Source organism: Hemiscyllium ocellatum, chromosome 21 (genome assembly GCF_020745735.1).
Source record: "Hemiscyllium ocellatum isolate sHemOce1 chromosome 21, sHemOce1.pat.X.cur, whole genome shotgun sequence".
Lineage (NCBI taxonomy): Eukaryota > Metazoa > Chordata > Chondrichthyes > Orectolobiformes > Hemiscylliidae > Hemiscyllium > Hemiscyllium ocellatum.
The window spans coordinates 65,676,718-65,698,858 of NC_083421.1; the positions used below are offsets into that span (position 1 = coordinate 65,676,718).

Consider the following 22,141-nt stretch of genomic DNA (forward strand, 5'->3'; position numbering starts at 1 on the left):
TTTCCTGGCTAGCTTGTAATGCTCAAGTGCCCTAACTGAGCTTTCATGTCTCATTCTAACATAAACGTTCTTCTTCCTCTTGACAAGATTCAATTTCTTTCGTAAACCCACAGCTCCTGCACTTCGTCCCTGCCTGACAGGTACATACTAATCAAGGACACGCAACTTGAATAAGCTCCACATCTGAATAGTGCCCATCCCCTGCAGTTTCCTTCCCCATCTTATACATCCTAAATATTGCCTAAACACATCAGAACTACTTCCCCCCCAATAATAACTCTGCCCTGCGGTATATACCTATCCCAGGATGTAGGTTTGCTCACTGAGCTGGAAGGTTCATTTCCAGATGTATCACCACCCTACTAGGTAACATCTTCAGTGGGCCTCCGGGCAAAGCACTGCTGATAATTTCTGCTTTCTATTTATATGTTTGGGTTTCTTTGGGTTGATGATGTCATTTCCTGTGGTGATGTCATTTCCCATTCCTTTTCTCGGGGGCTGGTAGATGGGGTCTAACTTGATATGCTTGTTGATAGAGTTCCAGTTGGATTGCCATGCTTCTAGGAATTCCCATGTGTGTCTCGGTTTGGCTTGTCCTAGGATGGATGTGTTGTCCCAGTCGAAGTGGTGTCCTTCCTCATCCGTATGTGAGGATAGTAGTGAGAGAGGGTCATGTTGTTTTGTGGCTAGCAGGTGTTCATGTATCCTGGGGGCTAGTTTCCTGCCTGTTTGTCCAATGTAGTGTTTGTTACAGTCCTTGCATGGTATTTTGTAAATGACATTAGTTTTGCCTGTTGTCTGTATCGGGTGTTTCAAGTTCATTAGCTGCTGTTTTAGTGTGTTGGTGGGTTTGTGAGCTACCATGATGCCAAAAGGTCTGAGTAATCTGGCAGTCATTTCCCAGATGTCTTTGATGTAAGGGAGAGTGGCTAGTGTTTCTGAATGTGTTTTGTCTGCGCGTTTGGGTTTTTATGCTGAGAAATCTGCGGACTGTGTTCACTGGGTACCCATTCTTTTTTGAATACATGGTATAGGTGATTTTCCTCTGTTCTGGATAGTTCCTCTGTGCTGCAGTGTGTGTTGGCTTGTTGAAATAATGTTCTGATGCAGCTTCATTTGTGGATGTTGGGACGATTGCTTCTGTAGTTCAATATTTGGTCAGTATGTGTTGTTTTCCTGCAGACACTGGTTTGAAGTTCCCCATTGGCTGTTCATTCCACTGTGACATCTAGGAATGGCAGTTTGTTGTTGCTTTCCTCCTCTTTAGTGAATTTTATGCCAGTAAGGGTATTATTGATGGTCTTGAGGGTGTCCTTTAATTTGTTTCATTTCTTGATGACAAAAGTGTCATCGACGTCGCGGACCCAGAGTTTGGGTTGGATGGTTGGCAGAGCTGTTTGTTCAATCTCTGTATTACTGCCTCTGCTAAGAATCCTGATATCAGAGATCCCATTTACAAAATACCGTGCAAGGACTGTAACAAACACTACATTGGACAAACAGGCAGGAAACTAGCCACCAGGATACATGAACATCAACTAGCCACAAAAAAACATGACCCTCTCTCACTAGTATCTTTACATACCGATAAGGAAGGACACCACTTCGACTGGGACAACACATCCATCCTAGGACAAGCCAAACAGAGACACGCATGAGAATTCCTAGAAGCGTGGCATTCCAACCGGAACTCTATCAACAAACACATTGAGTTAGACCCCATCGACCAACCCCTGAGAAAAGGAACAGGAAATGACATCACCAACCCAAAGAACCCCAAACTATAGTATTCCCAGCCAATATATGGAAAGTTAAAGACCCCATAACAACTACCCTGTTACTCTCGCTCCTATCCAGGATCATCTTTGCTTTCTTTTCCTCTACATCTCTGGAACTAGTTGGAGGCCTAGAGAAAACTCCCAGAGTGATCTCTCCTTTTCTGTTTCTAACCTCAGCCCATACTATCTCAGTAGACAAGTCTTCAAACATCCTTTCTATCACCATAATACTGTTCTTGACTAATGCCACACCTGCCCTCTTTTACCATCTTCTGTTCTTATTGAAACATCTAAATCTCAGAACCTGCAACAACTATTCCTGTCCCTGCTCTATCCATGTCTCCGAAATGGCCACAACATCGAAGTCCCAGGTACCAACCCGTGCTGACAAGTTCACCCACCTTATTCCGGATGCTCCTGGTGTTGAAGTAGACACACTTCAAACCACCTTCCTGGTTGCTGGTGAACTCTTGTGACCTTGAAACCTCATTTCTGACTCACTACTCTCAACAAGTTAGGTTCCCATTCCCCTGAAGAGCACTAGCAAATGTCCTCCCCAGGATATTGGTACCCCTCTGGTTCAGGTGAAGACCATCCTATTGGTAGAGGTCCCATCTGCCCCAGAACGAGCCCCAATTTTCCAGTATCCAAAACCCTCCCTCTGGCACCATCCCTGTAGACATGTGTTCAACTCCTCTCTCTCCCTATTCCTCACCTTGCTTTCCTGTGGCACAGGGAACAAACCAGAGATGACAACTCTATTTGTTTTAGCACTAAGCTTCACCTTAGCTTCCTGAATTTCGGCCTTAAATCCCCATCCCTTTTCCTACCTATGTCGTTGGTGCCAATATGGACCACAACTTGTGGCTGCTCCCCCTCCCCCTCAAGGATCCTGAAAACACGATCTGAGACATCACAAACCCTGGCACCTGGGAGGCAACACACCAACTATGAGTCTCTCTCATTCCCGCAGAATCTCCTATTTGTCCCCCTAACTATAGAGTCCCCAATGACTAATGGTCTGTTCATGTCCCTCCTCCCTTCTGAGCACAGGGGCAGGCTCTGTGCCAGAGACCTGTACCCCATGGCTTACCTCTGGTAAGATCCCTCCCCCCCCACCCCACCAACAGTATCCAAAATAGTACACTTGTTATTGAGGTGAACGGCTACAGGGGATGCCTGCACTGCCTGTGGTTCCCTTTCCATCCCCTGGCTGTAAACCACCTGCCTTTCTCTTCTACCCGAGGTGTGACTGCCTTCCTATAACTCCTCTCAATAACCCTCCCCCGCCTCCCGAATGATCCGAGATTGCTCCAGCTCCCTATTGCGGTTTTTGAGGAGCTGGAGTTGGGTACACGTCCCACAGATACAACCAGCACGGACACTAATGGTGACCTTTACCTCCCACCGGCTGCAGGAGGAACATTCAACCGCCCTAACTGCCATTCCCACGATTCTAAATTCACAAAGAGATTATTGAAAAATACAGAATAAAGAAAAGTCTAGTTATCTTACCAATCCAGCGCACAGAACCGTTTTTTTGGTTCAAGGAGGAGGGTAGGGGGAAAGATACTACCTTAGTCGTGTTTTGGGTAACGCAATCACCCAAATATATTACTTCACTTACCCTGCAGTCCCAATTGTTTGATTTTTCCTTTTTTTGCCAAGGGCTGTTAATGAGGATTGTTGCAAGTATTTAGACCATCGTCATTAAGTTGGGACAATCTGTTAGGTTTTTGGATAGGTTGTTATTCGGTATTCTGTTCTCTTTTGTTTGTGTTTCTTTCAGTAATCTTGTAAATAAATTGCTTTGTTTAAAACTAAGTGGTTTAACCAGCTGCACCTCTTCTGGATTATCCACATTACACCTCTTAAAACAACTAGCGGAGTTAAAGTCAGGGCTATTTCTTTGAAATGGTTTGAGGGGGTCCGACCTGGTCCATAATGTGAGTGCAGGGGTTCCCAATTTTAGATGAGGCACTGGATGACAGTGAGGACCACAGCCATTAGGGGAACAGGGAGCAGTCCTTTCATGACACAGAGACAACACTATCATCCCCCACAGTCTCCTGGCAGACATCCAGTTAGTCAGCCACATCTGTGCCACGTAACATGGTGCTGTAACAGACAGCAGCAACTGCAGGAATGTGGATCCTTAAACACACACCATTATTAAAAATCATGTAACTCTGCACATCCCTTCAAACATTCCTTTACGGAATTATATCAAAAATAGAATTTTAAGAAGATATTTAATCAAACTTTTGATTAAATTAAAAATGAAAACAAATACACAAATTTAATGTGGTTGGGTGGGTGGGTGTGCTGTCATTCCACTAATGTCCACTGGGTAGCAGTCTCGCTCCACGAAAAGCAGCTCCACATTTTTAAATCATGTCAATCCAAACTGGGGGCGGAGGTTTCATGAGAAATTCTTTCATTCTCCAGGAGACGTGATCAAATCGGCAAAGGCAGCATTTATTGCCCATTCCTAACTGTCCCTTTCTTCTACACCTTATCAACTCCAGGATTTAGATCAGGATTCAAACACAAGGAGACTTCACCCAGAGATTTAAAACCTCAAAAATATGAAATCTGAAAACTCTGAACGGTTTCCCTTAATTCATTCCTGGAATGAGAGCATCAGTGGCTAGGCCAGCATTAAGTGCCCATTCCTAGTGGCCCAGATGGCAGTTATGAGTCAGCCACATCACTGTGGGTCTGGAGTCACATGTAGGCCAGGCTGGGTAAAGATGGCAGATTCCTTCCATAAAGGACAGGAGTGAACCAGATGGGTTTTACAACAATTAGCAACAGTTTTGTGGTCATCGTGAGAACTTTAACCCTAAATTTTTATTGAAGTCAAATTCTACCACCTGCCATGGCAGGTCCAGATCATTCCCTGGGGCTCCGGGTTCAGAGACGTAAGAAACACACAAGGGGCAAATGTTTTAAACAGAGGGTGGTTTGTGTGTGGAATGAACTCCCTGAGGAAGGGGCAGATGGGGGGGCATTTACAACATTGAACAGACATTTGGATAAGTACATGAATAGCAAAAGTTTGGATGGATATGGACCGAAGCAGGAAAGTGGGATGAGTTTAGTTTGGGATAACGTTTGGCATGAACTGGTTAGACCAAAATGTCTGTCTCCATGGTGTACGACGTTATGATGAGAGATACAACCACTAGACCATTACCTCACCCTGCTTCCAAACAACAATAGCTGCCCTCTGTCTACTTTTCCAACAAAATATATGGGGTCAGAGTGAGGGAGGAGAGTGTGCGACCAGCTGCTCCTTCCAGTAACAGGGTATAGCCCAATCCCCTCCACACTGCAGCTGCTATCAACTCCTCCCTCCCTGAGGCTGGGCAGCATGTGGCTGAGATACCGGGCAGGATCCCCCCCACCTCCCACCCCTCCCCCGGGTTAGTGAACCATCTCAGCTACCTGCAGATGATGGTGAGCTGTGAGTGGATCATGGGGCAGTGCCCATTCCTACCATCGCAATAGCAGCGAGTGCAGACAAGGGCAGACGTGAACCTGACAGTGTGTACAGGGCAGTGAGGGGGGACAGTGAGCACAGGGCAGTGAGGGGGGGGACAGTGTGTACAGGGCAGTGAGGGGGGAAAGTGAGCACAGGGCAGTGAGGGGGGGGAACAGTGTGTACAGGGCAGTGAGTGGGGAAACAGTGTGTACAGGGCAGTGAGGGGGGGGACAGTGTGCACAGGGCAGTGAGGGGGGGAGACAGTGTGCACAGGGCAGTGACGGGGGGAACAGTGTGCACTGGGCAGTGGGGGTTGTGTGGGAGAGATGGAGGCAGCGTTCTGAGGAGAGGGGCTTGGCTGTGTCCTGGGCTGGTTCCAGTTCTCGAGGCCACTGTCCATCAGGGAGGTGCTTGCGGAGAAAGTTCATGCCTTCTCTCTCACCCCACCCCCAGTGCAGGCTCACCTCGGCCCAGGCTCCAGGCCCCGGAGATTATTCCAGTGTCTCTGCTGGCTCCGAGTGGGGTGAGCTGATACCTCCACCACCCTGAGAGGGTAAGGGCACCATGCTCATGAGATGATGGGTCACACTCTCTCCTTGCCACCCACCCATGGAAAGGTTGAGGAACTTTACTTATTGTGGATAGGGACAAAACAGTGAGCTCTGTTGTCAGTGAAGGTCACGACTTACTTGATCAGATTAAAACATTGAATTGTATTCATGTTCAATATGTACAGATTGACACACATGCTATTTCCCTGTAGCTCACTGGTGTGTGTTTCATTACATTAAGCAGTTGGAATTTATTACTGCAATGTTGTAGATTGGGAATTGTATTTTGAATCCAAGTTTGAGAGAAGATATCACGCAACGTGAAGCTATGTCCTGAGTTCAAACCGAAACAGATCTTGCTAAAAGAAACTCAGCAGGTCGGACAATATCTCCGAAGTGAGGTCTAAAGGAGGATGACTGGATCAGAAATATTCACTGCTTCTCTCTCCAGAGATGTTGCCAGACCTGCGGTTTCTCCAGCAATTTCTGTTTTTGGTTCAGATTTTAATAGCCTCAATAAAATCTTGAAAATAGATCCAGAAAATTGTTTTGATCCTTGATTTTGACCCAGCGACACTGAAGGAACAGCGATATATTTCCAAGTCAGGAATGAGAGTGGCTCGGGGGGGACTTGCGAGGGGTGGTGTTCCCATGTATCAGCTGCCTTTCTCCTTCTAGGAGGTGGTCATGGGTTTGAAAGGTGCTGACTAAGGAGCTTGGTGAATTGCTGTAGTGCATGTTGTACATTGTAGGGATGCTGGCTTTGTGCATTGGTGGTGGAGGGGGTAAATGTCAAACATAGTGGTTGGGGAGACTATGAAATAGATATAAAGCCTGACTGCAGAGGCCCCAATGTACATCCAGGAATAGACAGACACCAAGGAACTACTGAGACCACATTCCTGATGAAGGGATTATGCTCGAAACGTCAATTCTCCCGCTGCTCAGATGCTGCCTGACTGGCTGTGCTTTTCCAGCGCCACACTCTTGGACAAATATCCATGAAACAAAAACAGTCTTACAGAAACTTCAGGAGGTAAAATGTGACAAATCCGCAGGACTTGATAGTCAACAGCATGAGATGCTCAAAAGAAATTGCTGCAGAGATATCAATACAATGATGATTGTCTTGAAATCTTTAATGCATTCTAGAATGGAGTCAACAAACACATAAAAATGTAACAATGCTCAAGGAGAGAGAGAGACAAAAGAGAGAAAAAAAAGGAGAGACAGAAAAGAGAGGGGAAAAAAGTGGAGAGAGAGAAAAAGAGGAAAAAAATGGAGGAGAGAGAAGAGAGAAAAAAAAGAGAGAAAAAAGAAAGACAAAGAAAAACAGGGAACTCCAAGTCAGTTAGCCTTGTGTCAGTGGTCAGAAAATTGGGAAAGTTAAGGATGTTTTAAAGATGCAGGTACAAAGTGAAAGCCTGATTAGAATAAATCAATACAGCTTTGCAAAGGGAAATCCTATTTGATAAACCTAGGGATTTTACAGCGTGTAACTACCGAAGTAGATAAAGGGAAACCAGCAGTTGACCTGGATGTTCAAAAGGCTACACAGATAAAGGGTTCATGGAGTTGGGTTATATATTAGTGAGGATTTGCTAACTAATGGAAAACAGAATGAGTACAAAGGGGCAGGCTGTGACGGTTCGAGGTCTGTAAGGGTCAGGGCTAGGGCCTCGGCTGTTTACAATCTACAATCTGGCAGCACGGTGGCACAGTGGTTAGCACTACTGCCTCACAGCGCCAGGGACCTGGGTTCAATTCCCGCCTCAGGCAACTGACTGTGTGGAGTTTGCACGTTCTCCCCGTGTCTGCGTGGGTTTCCTCCGGGTGCTCCGGTTTCCTCCCACAGTCACAAAGATGTGCGGCTCAGGTGAATTGGCCATGCTAAATTGCCCATAGTGTTAGGTAAGGGGTATATGCAGGGGTATGGGTGGGTTGCGCTTCGGCGGGTCGGTGTGGACTTGTTGGGCCGAAGGGCCTGTTTCCACACTGTAAGGAATCTAATCTAAAATTAATGGTTTTGACAAAGAGGCAGAGTAACATATTTAGGTTTTTTGAAGATACAAAGCTCTGAGGAGGACACAGAGGCTGAAAATCAATATAGACAATTGATAGAGGTCCCAAAATGGACAACGGCATATAACGTTGGGAAGTGAAAAACTATTGATTTTGGTAGTAAGAACAGAAAAGTTTAAATTTTAAAGGTATGAAACTGATAAAAGCTGATATTCAGAGGGATTTGAATGGACCTCAGCTACAAATGGTGCTTCGTGTTGATGTTTGCACCATGTACTGATGAAGCTGCTGAAGATGGTTGGACAAGGGGCGACACAGTGGCACAGTGGTTAGCACTGCTGCCTCATAGCACCAGGGACCCAGGTTCAATTCCAGCCTCGGGTGGAGTTTGCACATTCTCCCCGTGTCTGTGTGGGTTTCCTCCGGGTGCTCCAGTTTCCTCCCACAGTCACAAAGGTGTGCAGGTCAGGTGAATTGGCCATGCTAAATTGTTCCATAGTGTTAGCTGCATTAGTCAGACAGAAATGGAGCTGGGTGCGTTACTCTTCAGAGGGTCGGTGTGGACTTGTTGGGCCGAAGGGCCTGTTTCCATACTGTCGGGAATTTAATCAAAAAAGGATATTACTTTGAAGGACTCCTACAGAGATGTCCTGGATCTGAGATAACTGACCTCCAGCAACTAAACTATCTTCCTATCTGCCAGCTATGACTCCAAACAGCAGAGCATTTAGCCCCTGATTTTAGTTTGCTAGTTTGTCACTCTTCCTCAAGGATGGCTTTGGAGGCCAAAACCAGACACAATCCTCCAGCTGAGGCCTGGCCAGTACATTCAAAGTAGGAGTGAAGCAGTGGGAGTGGGTACACAATATATTTTATTACTCGCAGCAATGAGTAACAAATTCAAACTGAAAGGGTTCCAAATGCAGAGTGCTTTGATCCTCGTGATGGTCCGAGAGACACCCTACTGGATCCAGCTAACGTGGAGCAAGTCAGGGCAGAACCTGACCCTTTGACACTTACACCTCCGAGGATCTAGAAATGCCCAAAGACAGTCTGCCCTCAGCAACCAAAGGGCAGTTACTGAAAGCAGAAACTCTTTGGAGGATGAACAGAATATCAGACAACAACTATAGAGAATTCCATTAGATGACGAGATCCTCACAACTGGCATTCAGACAATATTCAGAACACAACAAGCATTCAGCTGTTACTGATCAAAAATTAATATAAGCTAACCTGTCAAATTACACTGTGGATAATTCAGTTCCCAAAGACCCAAAATGGTCCCAGAAACATAAGCTTTCGTCCTGCAGACGGTGAGATGCTTTAACGTAGAGAGAGAATGTTTACAATTATCAGCAATGCTCAATCTAACAAAACAGATAAAGTTTCATTTATACAAAAATAGATTTCTGTAGACATTTTTCTTTTTTTGGATTTTCTGGAAGAGTTTTTGTAGTGTCAACACAGACCAATCACCATCATTTCACAAAACACATTCAGCACACAGATCAGCAGTGGCCTGTTGGATGGCTCCATTCACTGGGACAAAACAGCAGGAGGAAGGGCTGACCGAGGGCAGGGCAGGAGACCGAGGGCAGGGCGGGAGGGGGGTCAGGGTGCACAGGTGAGGGGGGAGGACAGAATGTAAAGGATGCCTGCGTTGCGTCAGTACTTAGTCACACTGACTCCACACTATCCTCTTACTGTGTCACCATGTGTTGAGTGCTTGGGTAAGAATGTTACCAAAGTTAAAAATCACACAACACCAGCTTATAGTCCAACAGGTTTAACTGGAAGCACTAGCTTTCAGAGGGATGCTCTTTCATCAAGTGATATTAGGTGATATCTCACTCTGAAAGCTAGTGCTTCCAATTAAACCTGGACTAGAACCTGGTGCTGTGTGATTTTTAACGTGGTACACCCCAGTCCAACACCAGCATCGCCAAATCATGACCACTCAAAGAATAATTTTCTGTGCTTACCAACTGTTAGCAAATGTAATTTCTAATTTTCCTTTTTTGTACAAAATTGCTGTACATAAAATATTCAAATTTCAGATTAAAAATTAGGGCTCGAAGAAAAACAACAGAATGAGCAGGGCAGGGGTCTACCGGGATAAGAACGGGAAGATAACAGCTCAGTACAAACGTGGGCGAGGAGAGGGGACGGGTACGGAGGGGGGAGGGGTGAGGGGGCCGGGTACAGAGGGAGGGGGAAGAGGGGAGGGGTACACAGAGAGGGGAGGGGAGGGGGCAGGGTACAGAGGGAGGAGGGGCGGGTACACCCTGACAGATAGTGAGGTTTAAACTCAAATGATCCAAGTCTTCAAAGAACCGACATCAGGGTCACACAGAGTAAATCTGTAAGAGGGTGTGCTTCCTGTGTAATGTTGAAATCCTCAGACTGTGAAACCAATGGCTGGGGATTGGAAAATACAGGGAGACAGGAGCAGCTTTGTAAAGGGCATCCAGTTGAAGGAGGTGTGATAGCGCTGAAAGATTGCACACATCATGATACCACATTGACCTTTGGTCATGTGTTGGTGCACATCAAAGACGTGTGTTCTGAGATGAAACGTAAGGACAGCTATCAGCTGAAGGGGAGAGAGGGAATCACAGAAGGTAACAACAAAGGAGGAAAGACACACCTCAGGCAGTTTCTACAGCTGCTTACAAGAGGAAGGGTTGTCTGGTTACCTGAGTAACACAAAACTGAGCATATACCTCACACTGACTGTACAGTGGTGCTGTTAACCACAACATCATCTTAAAGTTGTAAATAAGACAAGTTACCCCAAGGTGCAGGTTAAACCAGTGCCGCCTTTACCCACATTTCCTCATGTGCAGGGCTGCTGGGAAAGTACGGGAATCTCAGAGCTCTCCTCCGAATCAGTGCGAGCTGTATTCCAGAAGTTTCAGAAACTGGAGCATGGCGGGGTAGGGTATGGGAGCTCAGGGAGACTGTTAGTGTACAGGGTGGGAGGGCTTAATTTGTTAGTGTGTTTGAGGGGATCAGCACCAATCAGGCCAGGCATAAACTTCCAGACCAAAACCTGCCTTCTGGCATCTCAGCATCATGACCCGAATTTACTGATCACCGGGTATTAATGAAAGCATTCATCAGCAGCAAACTATCTTCAGGAGTTGAGCTTTGTACACACCCAATCCTGAGCTGAGAGGAAGGGACAGCAAGACACACAAACAGCAGGAGGGGAGGGAAGGGGGAATGTGACCAGGCAGGAGTCAGCATCTCTCCAACTGCGGCAGTGCTGGCATGACCAATACAAAGTCGAGTGATATAAAGAAGTGCAATTAGCTGCCACTCCTGCCGAGGTTCCAATAAAATCAAACCTCTTATTGCTAGGAAACATATAAAAGAACGATGAACAAATACTGGACGTACTGCATTAAAAATCAATTTGGTAGACCAGGTGTCAGAGTTACTGTCATGAACGTGAAAGACAAGTCTCTGGTTCTCTGAGGAGTTGCATCAGTGCCCACCTTGAGGGAGTTCAGTCAGCTGCAACACAATCAGCAAGTGGGACAATACAACAGGAAGCCAAGTCCCCTCTGCTTTCACACACAGTACCTGCCAGAGGAAGTTTTAGATCAGGAAGAGAGACTGGCTGAAAGTTTCTGTCTTGCAGAGTCCAAACCTCCAGCGTTGACAAATTCAGATGGACAGGACAAACCCGTCACCATTAACCACACACATACAAACCAAGTGGAGGAGATGGGAGCGAGAGTGAAGCAGCCTTGAGCACTCTCAAGGTGAGTGATTCTCACACACACTTATGCAAAGACACCTCAACCTATCTTAAGGTGTGATACATCGCAGAACCCAGTGACAGAGTAGATATAAACAGGACAGAAAGGTATTCCGTTGTCATCTGATCACAACAAAGTTAATAATTATTGGGCTTTGGGGAGATGCTGTAAATGTAGAGAGGAGGCCGATGATCTTCAGATCAGCTCCAAGAAATGGATGGCAGTCTGTGCTGGGGAGCGATCTTTTCCACAGCTACTGCAGAGTTAGGTGATTTGATGAGGAGCTTCCAGCATCTCCATGAGGAAAGTGTCAATTGGGGTGTCCCCAATCAGCTTGAAGAAGAACAGATGTTCGAGACACTTCAGTCCAATAGAGCGAAGGGCTGGCAGGCGGAGGAGGAGTTTAGCAAACCTGCATGAGAACGGGGGGGAAGAGTGTCCCAGTGAACATCATCACATCATCCAACAAAAACATCACAGACACAACCTGACAGTCACACAGGGCTAGCAGCACCCAATGCTGCACAGGGACAGCTTATACCAGGAAGTAGGTGGGAGCTGTACCCCAGTGAGAGTCAGTGTGTGTGGGACTGTACCCCAGTGAGGGTCAGTGTGTGTGGGAGTGTACCCCAGTGAGAGTCAGTGTGTGTGGGAGCTGTACCCCAGTGAGGGTCAGTGTGTGTGGGAGTGTACCCCAGTGAGAGTCAGTGTGTGGGAGTGTACCCCAGTGACAGTCAGTGTGTGTGGGACTGTACCCCAGTGAGAGTCAGTGTGTGTGGGAGCTGTACCCCAGTGAGAGTCAGTGTGTGTGGGAGCTGTACCCCAGTGAGAGTCAGTGTGTGTGGGACTGTACCCCAGTGAGAGTCAGTGTGTGTGGGAGCTGTACCCCAGTGAGAGTCAGTGTGTGTGGGAGCTGTACCCCAGTGAGAGTCAGTGTGTGTGGGACTGTACCCCAGTGACAGTCAGTGTGTGTGGGACTGTACCCCAGTGACAGTCAGTGTGTGTGGGACTGTACCCCAGTGACAGTCAGTGTGTGTGGGACTGTACCCCAGTGACAGTCAGTGTGTGTGGGAGCTGTATCCCAGTGAGAGTCAGTGTGTGTGGGAGTGTACCCCAGTCAGAGTCAGTGTATGTGGGACTGTACCCCAATTAGAGTCAGTGTGTGTGGGAGCTGTACCCCAGTGAGGGTCAGTGTGTGTGGGAGCTGTACCCCAGCGAGAGTCAGTGTGTGTGGGAGCTGTACCCCAGTGAGAGTCAGTGTGTGTGGGAGCTGTACCCCAGTGAGAGTCAGTGTGTGTGGGACTGTACCCCAGTGAGAGTCAGTGGGTGGGAGCCGTACCCCAGTGAGAGTCAGTGTGTGTGGGAGCTGTACCCCAGTGAGAGTCAGTGTGTGTGGGAGTGTACCCCAGTCAGAGTCAGTGTATGTGGGACTGTACCCCAATTAGAGTCAGTGTGTGTGGGAGCTGTACCCCAGCGAGAGTCAGTGTGTGTGGGAGCTGTACCCCAGTGAGAGTCAGTGTGTCTGGGAGCCGTACCCCAGTGAGGGTCAGTGTGTCTGGGAGCCGTACCCCAGTGAGAGTCAGTGTGTGTGGGAGCTGTACCCCAGTGAGAGTCAGTGTGTGTGGAACTGTACCCCCGAGAATTGATAATCAAACTAAATATAAAATTGTGGCAATGATGCAACCACATAATTCCTACACAATCTACTTGAGTTTTTCTGATGTGTTCTTTGTGATGTGCCTCTCTGGCTGGCTCAGCATTTACTGTCATCTCCAAATGCCCTGAGGACAGCTAAGAATCAGCCTCATTGCTGTGGGTCTGGAATCACATGATGAATTCCACACTGGGTAAGGTTGGCAGACTTTCCTAAATGAGGTTTCTTAAACTAAACCTAATGGGGTTGTCATAACACAAGTGGGTAATGTGGTAAAGAGGGCACTTGGCATGTCTACTTCATCAGCTTGGATCTCGTGTATAAAAACTGCAAAGTCATTCTGCAGTTGTATAGAACTTCAGTTAGTCCCCATTTAAAATGATGTATGCAGTTCTGTCACCACCTGACCAGATGGTTGTGGAGGCTCTGAGGGGATACAGAAACAGTTTACCCTGATGTTGCCCTGGGTTGGAGGGTATTCACCACAAGGAGAGATTGGACTAGCTTGGTAGGAGGGTGGATGAGGGGTGACCTGATATCAGTTTATTAAATTATAACAGGCACAGATAGATTCGATAGTCAGGGGCTTTCTCCCAGGGTAGAAATGCCAATGACTTGGGGGCTTAAGGTTAAAGGGGTGAAGTTTAAACGAGGTGTGAGAGAGAGTGTTTTTATTCCACGCAGCGGACGGTAAGTGCCTGGAATGTGTTGCCAGAGATGGTGGTGGAGGGCAATGCAATAGCAATCTTGACAGATCCATAAACAGGTAGAGAAAAGAGGGATATGGACTGTGGAGAAGCAAAAGCTGTTTAGTTTTGGGAAGGTGTCATGTGTCGGTGCAGTCTTGGTGGTCAGGGCCTGTTTCTATGCCGTCCTGTTCTGTGACATTTACAAGTGGTCACATGTCACTATTAGATATTTCCCCCCCTCCCCCTCCTTTTTATTGCAGATTATTTCTGAGTTCAAACATCACCATTTGCCCTAGTGGGTTTTAATCTCATATCCCCAGAAGGGTACCTGGGTCTCTGGATGACCAGTGCAGTAAGATTACCAAGAGGCCACTGTCTCCCCTTGAGCCAGCTCTCTGCCTACAAAGGCCTGAGCGTTGTTCTCTGGGCACTGACCTGCCAGGTTGTTCTGGATATTTCTGTTTGCAGTATCCTTCCAGAGAGGCGTACACTTTCTCACGGAGAGCCTCCACCTCCCCGGGATTGGACAGGCCTTTCGCATCTACATGGAACACAGAATTGCACACGATGTTAACTGTTTACTCCCTCACCGCTGCACTGTCAATGTTGGAGAATGAAAGATGTAGTTCCATCTCGCTCCAAAGTCCTGTGAGATCAGTAGATCTTAAAGTACTGAGAGCACGCAGTTCAAACTGTAGCTGCACTATCCTGCTTGCAGACCCTTTAGCCAGTTAAAATCCTGCCAGGTAAATTCATATCACTGTGTGACATTAGTAACTATAATAAAACTGAATGATATCAACTCATTCAAGGGAAATCTGGCAGAAGTAACCCAAGGTTTCAAAGTGGGGACAACTTTCAAATATATTCAAGGTTAATTCCTGATTTAGTGAGAAAGGGAATTAGCACTGATTAAAACACTGATTGAGACAAATCAGTAAATTACTTCAAAAAAGGACAACTGGAAAATCGTGACAACAACTGGCTTTAGTATCAATGTTCAGGGTGTGCGACATCTTGAACCGTTGCAGTCAGACTCACCATGTCATTGAAATAACTCCAGAGGTCAGTATCCTGTCACCAAGACACCCTTGACTGACACGTGAACAGTCCCTACCTCGAGTCCTGTCTCATACAGAGTCAGACAGCAGATTGTCAGTGTCTCTAACACTCACCCTCTACATCAGCCAGAGTTCAACAGCCACAGTCAAGGAACTCATTCTATAGTCCAGCTGCTGACCGTGGAACATGAGGGAGGGAGTTCTTGCATTTTGACCCTGTGGCACCAAAGGAATAGCGATACTTTTCCAAGCCTATTTGTGTTTTGAATTCCACATTTCCATCATTCATGCTTGTGACTTGTAGATGGTGAACAAACTTTAGGAAGTCAGGAAGTGAGTTACTCATCACAGGATTCTCAGCCAACTCTACTTTTGCAACTACAGTTCCATGATAGGAAGTACAGCAACCAATTTGTACACGGCACAATCCTACAACGGGCAAAGTGATACTGACCAGATCATCCATTTCAATTAATGTTCTTTAAAGGGATAATATGCCAGGGATCAGTCCCCTGTTCTACCTCAAAACTGTGCTCTGTGGTCGCAGAGATCCTCCTGAGGAAACAATTCGGGACTTGATATCTGCCTCACTGAGAGGTGTGATTACTTCCTGAGAGTGAGAGCGTTCAGCACTGTGAGGTTTAACAACAGGTGCACAGACAAGCTCCCATGGGCAGGGGTTGGAAATAAGCAACCATGTACCCTGCATACCTGGATTAAAGAGAACAATTGCTCGCAAACAGCCCAGCTCCGTCTTGTCCATCTGCATATCGCGCATTTTAGACACAAGTTCCGTCAGAACTCTGGAAAAGATTAAAGGATTCAGAATAAAACAGGTCTTGGAATTCCCAGGATTACTTTAAATAACAATCTAACCTGATTATCCTAAACTCACATTCAAACCAATATTCACAGCTTCCTAACATCAGGTTCAACACTGCTGTTCTCCCAACTCTCCCAACGTGCCCTACACCCAGCTCAAGTCCACACCACATCCAGATCCAGTGGATCATTTTAAAACCCCATTTAGCCACAGCCACCTTGCAGGGTGGCCCCTGTTCTTCCAGGGCTGTATGAAGCACCTTCCCCACCCAAACCCACCCCCCTCCCCCACTTCCATTAGTCAGGGACCAAAGGAGCTGACCTGTCAAAGATGGCTCCCACCCCAGCGCTGTGTGCACTGTTCCTGTGCACATGGAGACCGGTTGCCAACAGAATGCCATCTTTTACAGTGATGGAACGGTGAGAGAACGAAGCAATCAGCAGTTCATTCCAACCTGAGACACAAACACAAGCAGTGAGACAAAAGCTAGACTTAACTTACAAACAGGCCACTCCACCCTCTGAACCTGCTCAATAAAATCCCAGTTGATTGACTTTATCTCACTCTACATTCCTGCATACCCTCAATAATCTTTTATCCCCATGACCATCAAGAATCTATTGATCTCTCCCTGAAAAGTATTTGAAGATTCTGCATCCAATGCCTTTTGAGAAAGGGAATCCCAAAGACATATCCCTCCAAGAGGAAGATGTTTCCTCATCGTTGTGTGGAGGGGGTGCCATTTTAGTTTTAGACTATGGCCCTTAGTTCTAGATTCCCTAACAAGAGGAAGCATCCTTCTGACATGCCCCCCTGCTCGAGTGCCCTTGAAGAAGCAGCAGGTAAAAGCTGTCCATTGCTGCCTGCCAATGTCAACAGTGACAATTCTCACTCAGTAGTAGGACTACGCTTCCTGTAGTAACACAGTCAGCCAGTTGGATCTCAGGATTTGAAGTCTCTGATTGATTGGACAATATTAATAACCACAAGGAAGGAGTCCTGGCTGACATATTAAAAAGGGGAGTGTCTGAGATACTGACACTCTGAAGAGGCAATACCAGAGTCAAAGACAGTTGATGTGTAAATAAAGGGCAACTTGGAGATGGAATACCAGGATGTCAAATTTTAAACATTGTGATGAGGCCAAAGGAACCTCAATAAAAACTTTTCAAGTAGGGTACTGAGCTCAGAATCAGGTGGGCTGCTTTATCCTGGATGGTGTCGAGTTTCTTAAGTATTGTCGGAGCCGCACTCATCCAGTCAAGTGTGGAGTATTCCTTTGCACTTCTGCCTTGTGCCTTGTGGACAGCCTTTGGGGAGTCAGGAGGTGAGTTAGTCACCACAGAGTTAGGAGGCTCTGATCTGTTGTTATGGTCAGAACACTTGTGGGTTGGTTAACATTAGCTTAAGTTAAGTTATTACTCTGTATGTTGATAGAGAGAGATTCAACAATGATGGGTAAGCCAGATAGCTGCGCTCAAAACTGGATAATCCTACAGGCTGGGGAGAGCCAAAAGACAACTCACAATGGAGAGCACAACATGGGGTAACAACGCAGGAACTGGTGCACGCAGGTCAGGGCTACAAGCTGAGGGTCTAACACGGGCCGGTACATTTACTGAGTTACAAGGTAGCAGTAAATAAAACACATGTTGATTACCTGCCCGCAAAAGGATAACCTGGTCATCCAGAGGGAGCTCGGAGAAATGTGGGATCCTCTTAGCCCACTCGACAAGGGTGAAGAGTTGCTTGTCAGCTGCTTGGCAGATGTTGGTGACTGGGTCATTTGGCTGGCACAGAAACAGGAAGGGGTTACAATCATTCTCTCTCGACACCAGGAATCCTTCCATCCACAGGAGCCAAGATGCACAAAAATGAAACCTTATTCCAAGAAACAAACTTGCTATCGATCAGACATTTCAGGCCTTACAACCAAATATCGATATAGGAGGTGACTATTCAGTCCCCCTCACGTTGTTCCATCACTGAATGGGATCACAGCTGGTCGGAACCTGAATTCCATTTACCCAAAGGGTTACAGAATCATTAATGCCCTTACTCAACAAGAAGCCAACCCATCCCATTGGCTCCAAATGACTGGTTCCATGGTTTTTTAGGGAACAGAATTCCAAAGTTCCCTCCATGTGGGGAAGTGCTTGTTGACATCATTATAACCTGTCCAGCTCACATTTATTGGGTCCTTATTGAAGTTAACTCACAAAAGTCAACAGTGATACGGTTTAATTTTCAAAAACTTGATCAGATCATCGCCCAAACGTTTGAGTCACAGGTAGTTCACTGCAATAATGTGAGAAAAAGTAGCAGCCAACAGCCCATAGCAAGCACCGTAATACAGAACATGAAATGGGCAAGCCCTACCGCTTCAGCAAATATGACTGAGGGACAAACGTCAATCGGGGCATCCCAGACAACTCCTCAAAATCTTCACCATCTGGGACATGTGAGGTTTTATTTCACACCTAATGGACAGCAACAAGCCTAGTTTTTGACCTATGCAGACTTGATAGGTTGTAGGGCCTTTTTCTGCACTGTACACCTCTATAATTCTGACCAACGTGTCGGAGGGTCAGCGCTGAGGGAGTTCGGCACTGTCGGAGGGTCAGCGCTGTGGTAGTGCCGCACTGTCGGAGGGTCAGCGCTGTGGCAGTGCCGCACTGTCGGAGGGTCAGCGCTGAGGGAGTTCCTCACTGTCAGAGGGTCAGTGCTGTGGGAGTGCCGCACAGTTGGAGGATCAGTGCTGAGGGAGTACCACACTGTCAGAAGATTAGCACTGAGGGAGTGTCGCACTGTCGGAGGATCAGTGCTGAGGGAGTGCTGCACTGTCGGAGGATCAGTGCTGAGGGAGTGCTGCACTGTCGGAGGATCAGTGCTGAGGGAGTGCTGCACTGTCGGAGCGTCAGTGCTGAGGGAGTTCCTCATTGTCAGAGGGTCAGTGCTGAGGGAGTGCCGCACTGTCAGAGGGTCAGCGCTGAGGGAGTGGGCACTGACAGAGGGTCAGCGCTGAGGGAGTGCCGCACTGTCAGAGGATCAGCGCTGAGTTATTAATGGCTCTGGAGATACTGCAATTTACTGGCGTGTGCTGAGCATACTCACTGAGCTGCTGGCCATGCCGAGGCTGGAGTCTATGTAAGTCTCAGTCTTGGGTTCGACGGCCAGCTCAGCCTCCACTATCTTCTCCACTGGCATGTCCTCATTGGCACTGCTTGTTGACTCCACCTCATTCTCGTTCCTGTCCTTACCTCGCTGTCTCTCTTCCTGGACCGCTGAAGGTGAGAAAGGGGATAACTGTTGTGGGCCCAGTTCATGTAAAAACCTCACAACTGTGAAAATATCTTATACAGCAATCATATTTCAGGAACACTTCTATTACCTGTTCCCCAGGCTGCTGCTGCTGAGTTTATTTTAAAGTATTTGTTTCAGACACACCTTTCCCCCATTCTCCCCTTGAAGGTGCCAGGTGTTCTCCTGTTGCTGGGCTCCCTCCGGTGAACATGGCAGCACAGAGTCTCCGATCAGGAGATAGCTCTTAGCTCACTGACCACAGGAGCTTACAGCTGATGCTCGTCCTGTTGCTGCGGAGATTTTAGCCCACCCCAGGAGGGGTGTACAGGAAGGAGGCAACAATTACAACCTCTGCCCTTAGGAAAATGCAATGTTTCATTTCAGGTCTCTTCATTTAACAGACAGCCAGTCATATTCAACAACTCATTCATCAAGGGATGCAGGAACAGAGGCACATGAGAATTCAGAAACAAAAGACAGAATATGAAATCCATTTTTAAAAATATATATATACAGGATATTTGGCTTCATAGACAGAGAACAAAATATGAACTCAAAGACGTTGCATTAAATCCTTCAGAATTCACTGTTTGTATTCTAGTTGGGGGTTGGGCCAACTTGATACAACAGGAAGGAAGGATCTCGAGGAGATTTACTGATTGGCTCCGGGGCTGAGGGTCTGCCCTCCGATGAAGGGTCTGGAGAAGTTGTGATTGCTCTCCTCAGAGCACAGCTAATCAAGGTCACCACAAACATGAAGAGCTCTGTTCAAGAATATAGGAGAAACTGCTTTCAGTGGGAGGGATACAAATTGAACGGGAGCAGAGGAGGATCCAAAGTGGGAGAGGAGAAAAACAAGGCCCAAACCATACATATTCATCTGGGCAAGAAACAAAAACGGTTGCAGATGTCAGAAATGAGAATATTCTGAAGAAGGGTCACTGGACCCAAACCGTTAACTCTGCTCTCCCTCCATGGATGCTGCCAGACCTGCTGAGGTTTCCCAGCAATTTCAGTTTTTGTTTCACATTCATTTAGGTGTGGCCTCACCAATGCTCACAAATAACTATTTATACTGATATTCCAGAATATATTGGCAGCAAATCAAACATACCAGTTACTCGAGTTTCAGCTGTGCATGAGCTGGGAGAACTGGAGCTCAACACAAAACTCTCAGCTGAAACTCTGCTTCAGTACTGCCAGCTTTCACATTAGAGACGAAATCAACATCCCAGTTTGTCCCCTCGGGTGGGTACAACATCCCAGTTTGTCCCCTCGGGTGGGTACAATATCCCAGCTTGTCCAGACGTGTGGGTACAACATCCCAGTTTGTCCCCTCGGGTGGGTACAATATCCCAGCTTGTCCCCTCGGGTGGGTACAATATCCCAGCTTGTCCAGATGTGTGGGTACAACATCCCAGGACACAACATTATGAAGTGGAGCCAGGGCACAGTCTCAGAATAAAGACTAGGTTGAGGAGAAATTCTGTCTCAGAGAGTTGAAAGTCTCTGGAACGCCTTGCCATGGAGATCTACATATTTAAGGCTAAGGTAGTTAGATTCTTGAATAGTAGGGTCATCAACAGTAGTGGGGAAAGAGCAGGGAAAGTGGATATGAGGAATGTTGGACCAGCCATGATCCTGGTGATCCTGCATCTTCTCTGCTCCTAATGTCTTATCAGCTCTAAGTGCCAACAGCCAATTGTTAATCTCTCTTAACAAGTTAAATGCTTTCAAGTGATTGAGATTTTTTCTCCTGTTACCCTGGGCTGGGAAGCAGCTGCTTTTTCTAGTAAAGACAGATGCAAACTACTGATTTAACACCACAGCCACACCACTCTCACAATGTGTAAATCCCCTTTCTATTCTCTAACTCCCAGGTCTACCTAACTCCTTCTCCCATCTACTCACCGCTTACTTAACTACCAAACACTTTGGGACTCCCCTTTCTGTTTGCCCCCAGTCCCTGTTCAAAACCCCGCTATTTCTCCTTTTCACTTTTCAACCTCTCTTCTGAATCTTCGCTATTCAGCTTGGTTCTCAATTATATTTTCTATCTAACCCTTGTCATAAGCAGACTTTTTCTTCTTTATCTTAACCTCATCTCTTTTTTTCATCAGGAAGCTCTGGTTTGTTCGCTCACTGCAGAATTGTCAGCCTCTGACCTGCTCTACTTAAAGTGTGGCCCAGTTTAGTCTTAATCATGGTAACCCCCAGAAAGTTGATCGTGGAAGGGTTCAGCAATAGTAATCCCACTGAATGTCAAGGGGCAATGGTTGGATTCTGTCTTCGAGACCACGTCTGGATGTTGTCCCGGTCATTCTCCTGAAAGTATTAGAGTTCGTGCGCAATGAGTCTCCTTGTATCATGAAGAAGCAACTCTAACTGATTGGTTACACTCCAGCTACACTGCACTGTCAGGGAATTGTTTTTGGCCCATTGTTCCCTCTGTCCATTAATCTCACTCCACATTCCATTGTTGCTCACTAGCTGGTGTGTTCAACTCTCAATCACAAGGTCAAGAGTTGGAGTCTGAATCCAGGCTCACCCAGCTTTCTTCCTTGCTTCAAATCCAAACCTTTCTTCTGTTCGACCCACAATAGGAGAACCGATAGGATTAGGAGATTCGCTCAGTTGGAAAAGGCTGTAGCATACTCCATGCAAAATCGATTTCAGTATGATTTAGAATCAAGGAAACAAATTAATCTGTAATTTTCTAAGCACTGGTTCAGAACAGGGAGAGATTAAGACGTACCACAGACTGCCAATGCAGGTGAAACAACAGGAAGCTTCAAAAGGGCTTCGTTAAGGAAATAGGCAAGTTTCTGCTTCTGAAAACTTACTTGCTGGGAGAGATGGGAAGCTGAGGGCTAACCTGGATACAAAGGGAGTTGAGTCGGTACAGCAAGTAGAAACGCTACACAGCAAGCTAAGGGACAGAGTTTCAAGTATGCAGAATGATGCAAAGACAACACAGTTAATGGCACTCTACATGAAAATATG

The 22,141-nt window shown here is 46.7% G+C and overlaps 1 protein-coding gene across 11 annotated transcripts in view; it reads right to left on the reverse strand.

The window, feature by feature from the left end:
* Positions 1-8,692: 8,692 nt before the first annotated feature.
* The window catches only part of LOC132825972 (retinoic acid receptor RXR-alpha-A), a 94,291-nt gene continuing 80,842 nt past the window's right edge, over positions 8,693-22,141 (reverse strand). For all 11 annotated transcript variants that reach the window (XM_060841669.1, XM_060841666.1, XM_060841668.1 and 8 more), the window contains 6 exons: positions 18,950-19,119; positions 17,496-17,625; positions 16,157-16,289; positions 15,724-15,815; positions 14,387-14,492; positions 8,693-12,020 (listed from right to left, as the gene is read on the reverse strand). In XM_060841669.1, the coding sequence (XP_060697652.1) occupies positions 11,873-12,020; positions 14,387-14,492; positions 15,724-15,815; positions 16,157-16,289; positions 17,496-17,625; positions 18,950-19,119 (779 nt within the window). In that variant the 3' untranslated portion in view covers positions 8,693-11,872. The remainder of the gene's footprint in view (positions 12,021-14,386; positions 14,493-15,723; positions 15,816-16,156; positions 16,290-17,495; positions 17,626-18,949; positions 19,120-22,141) is intronic.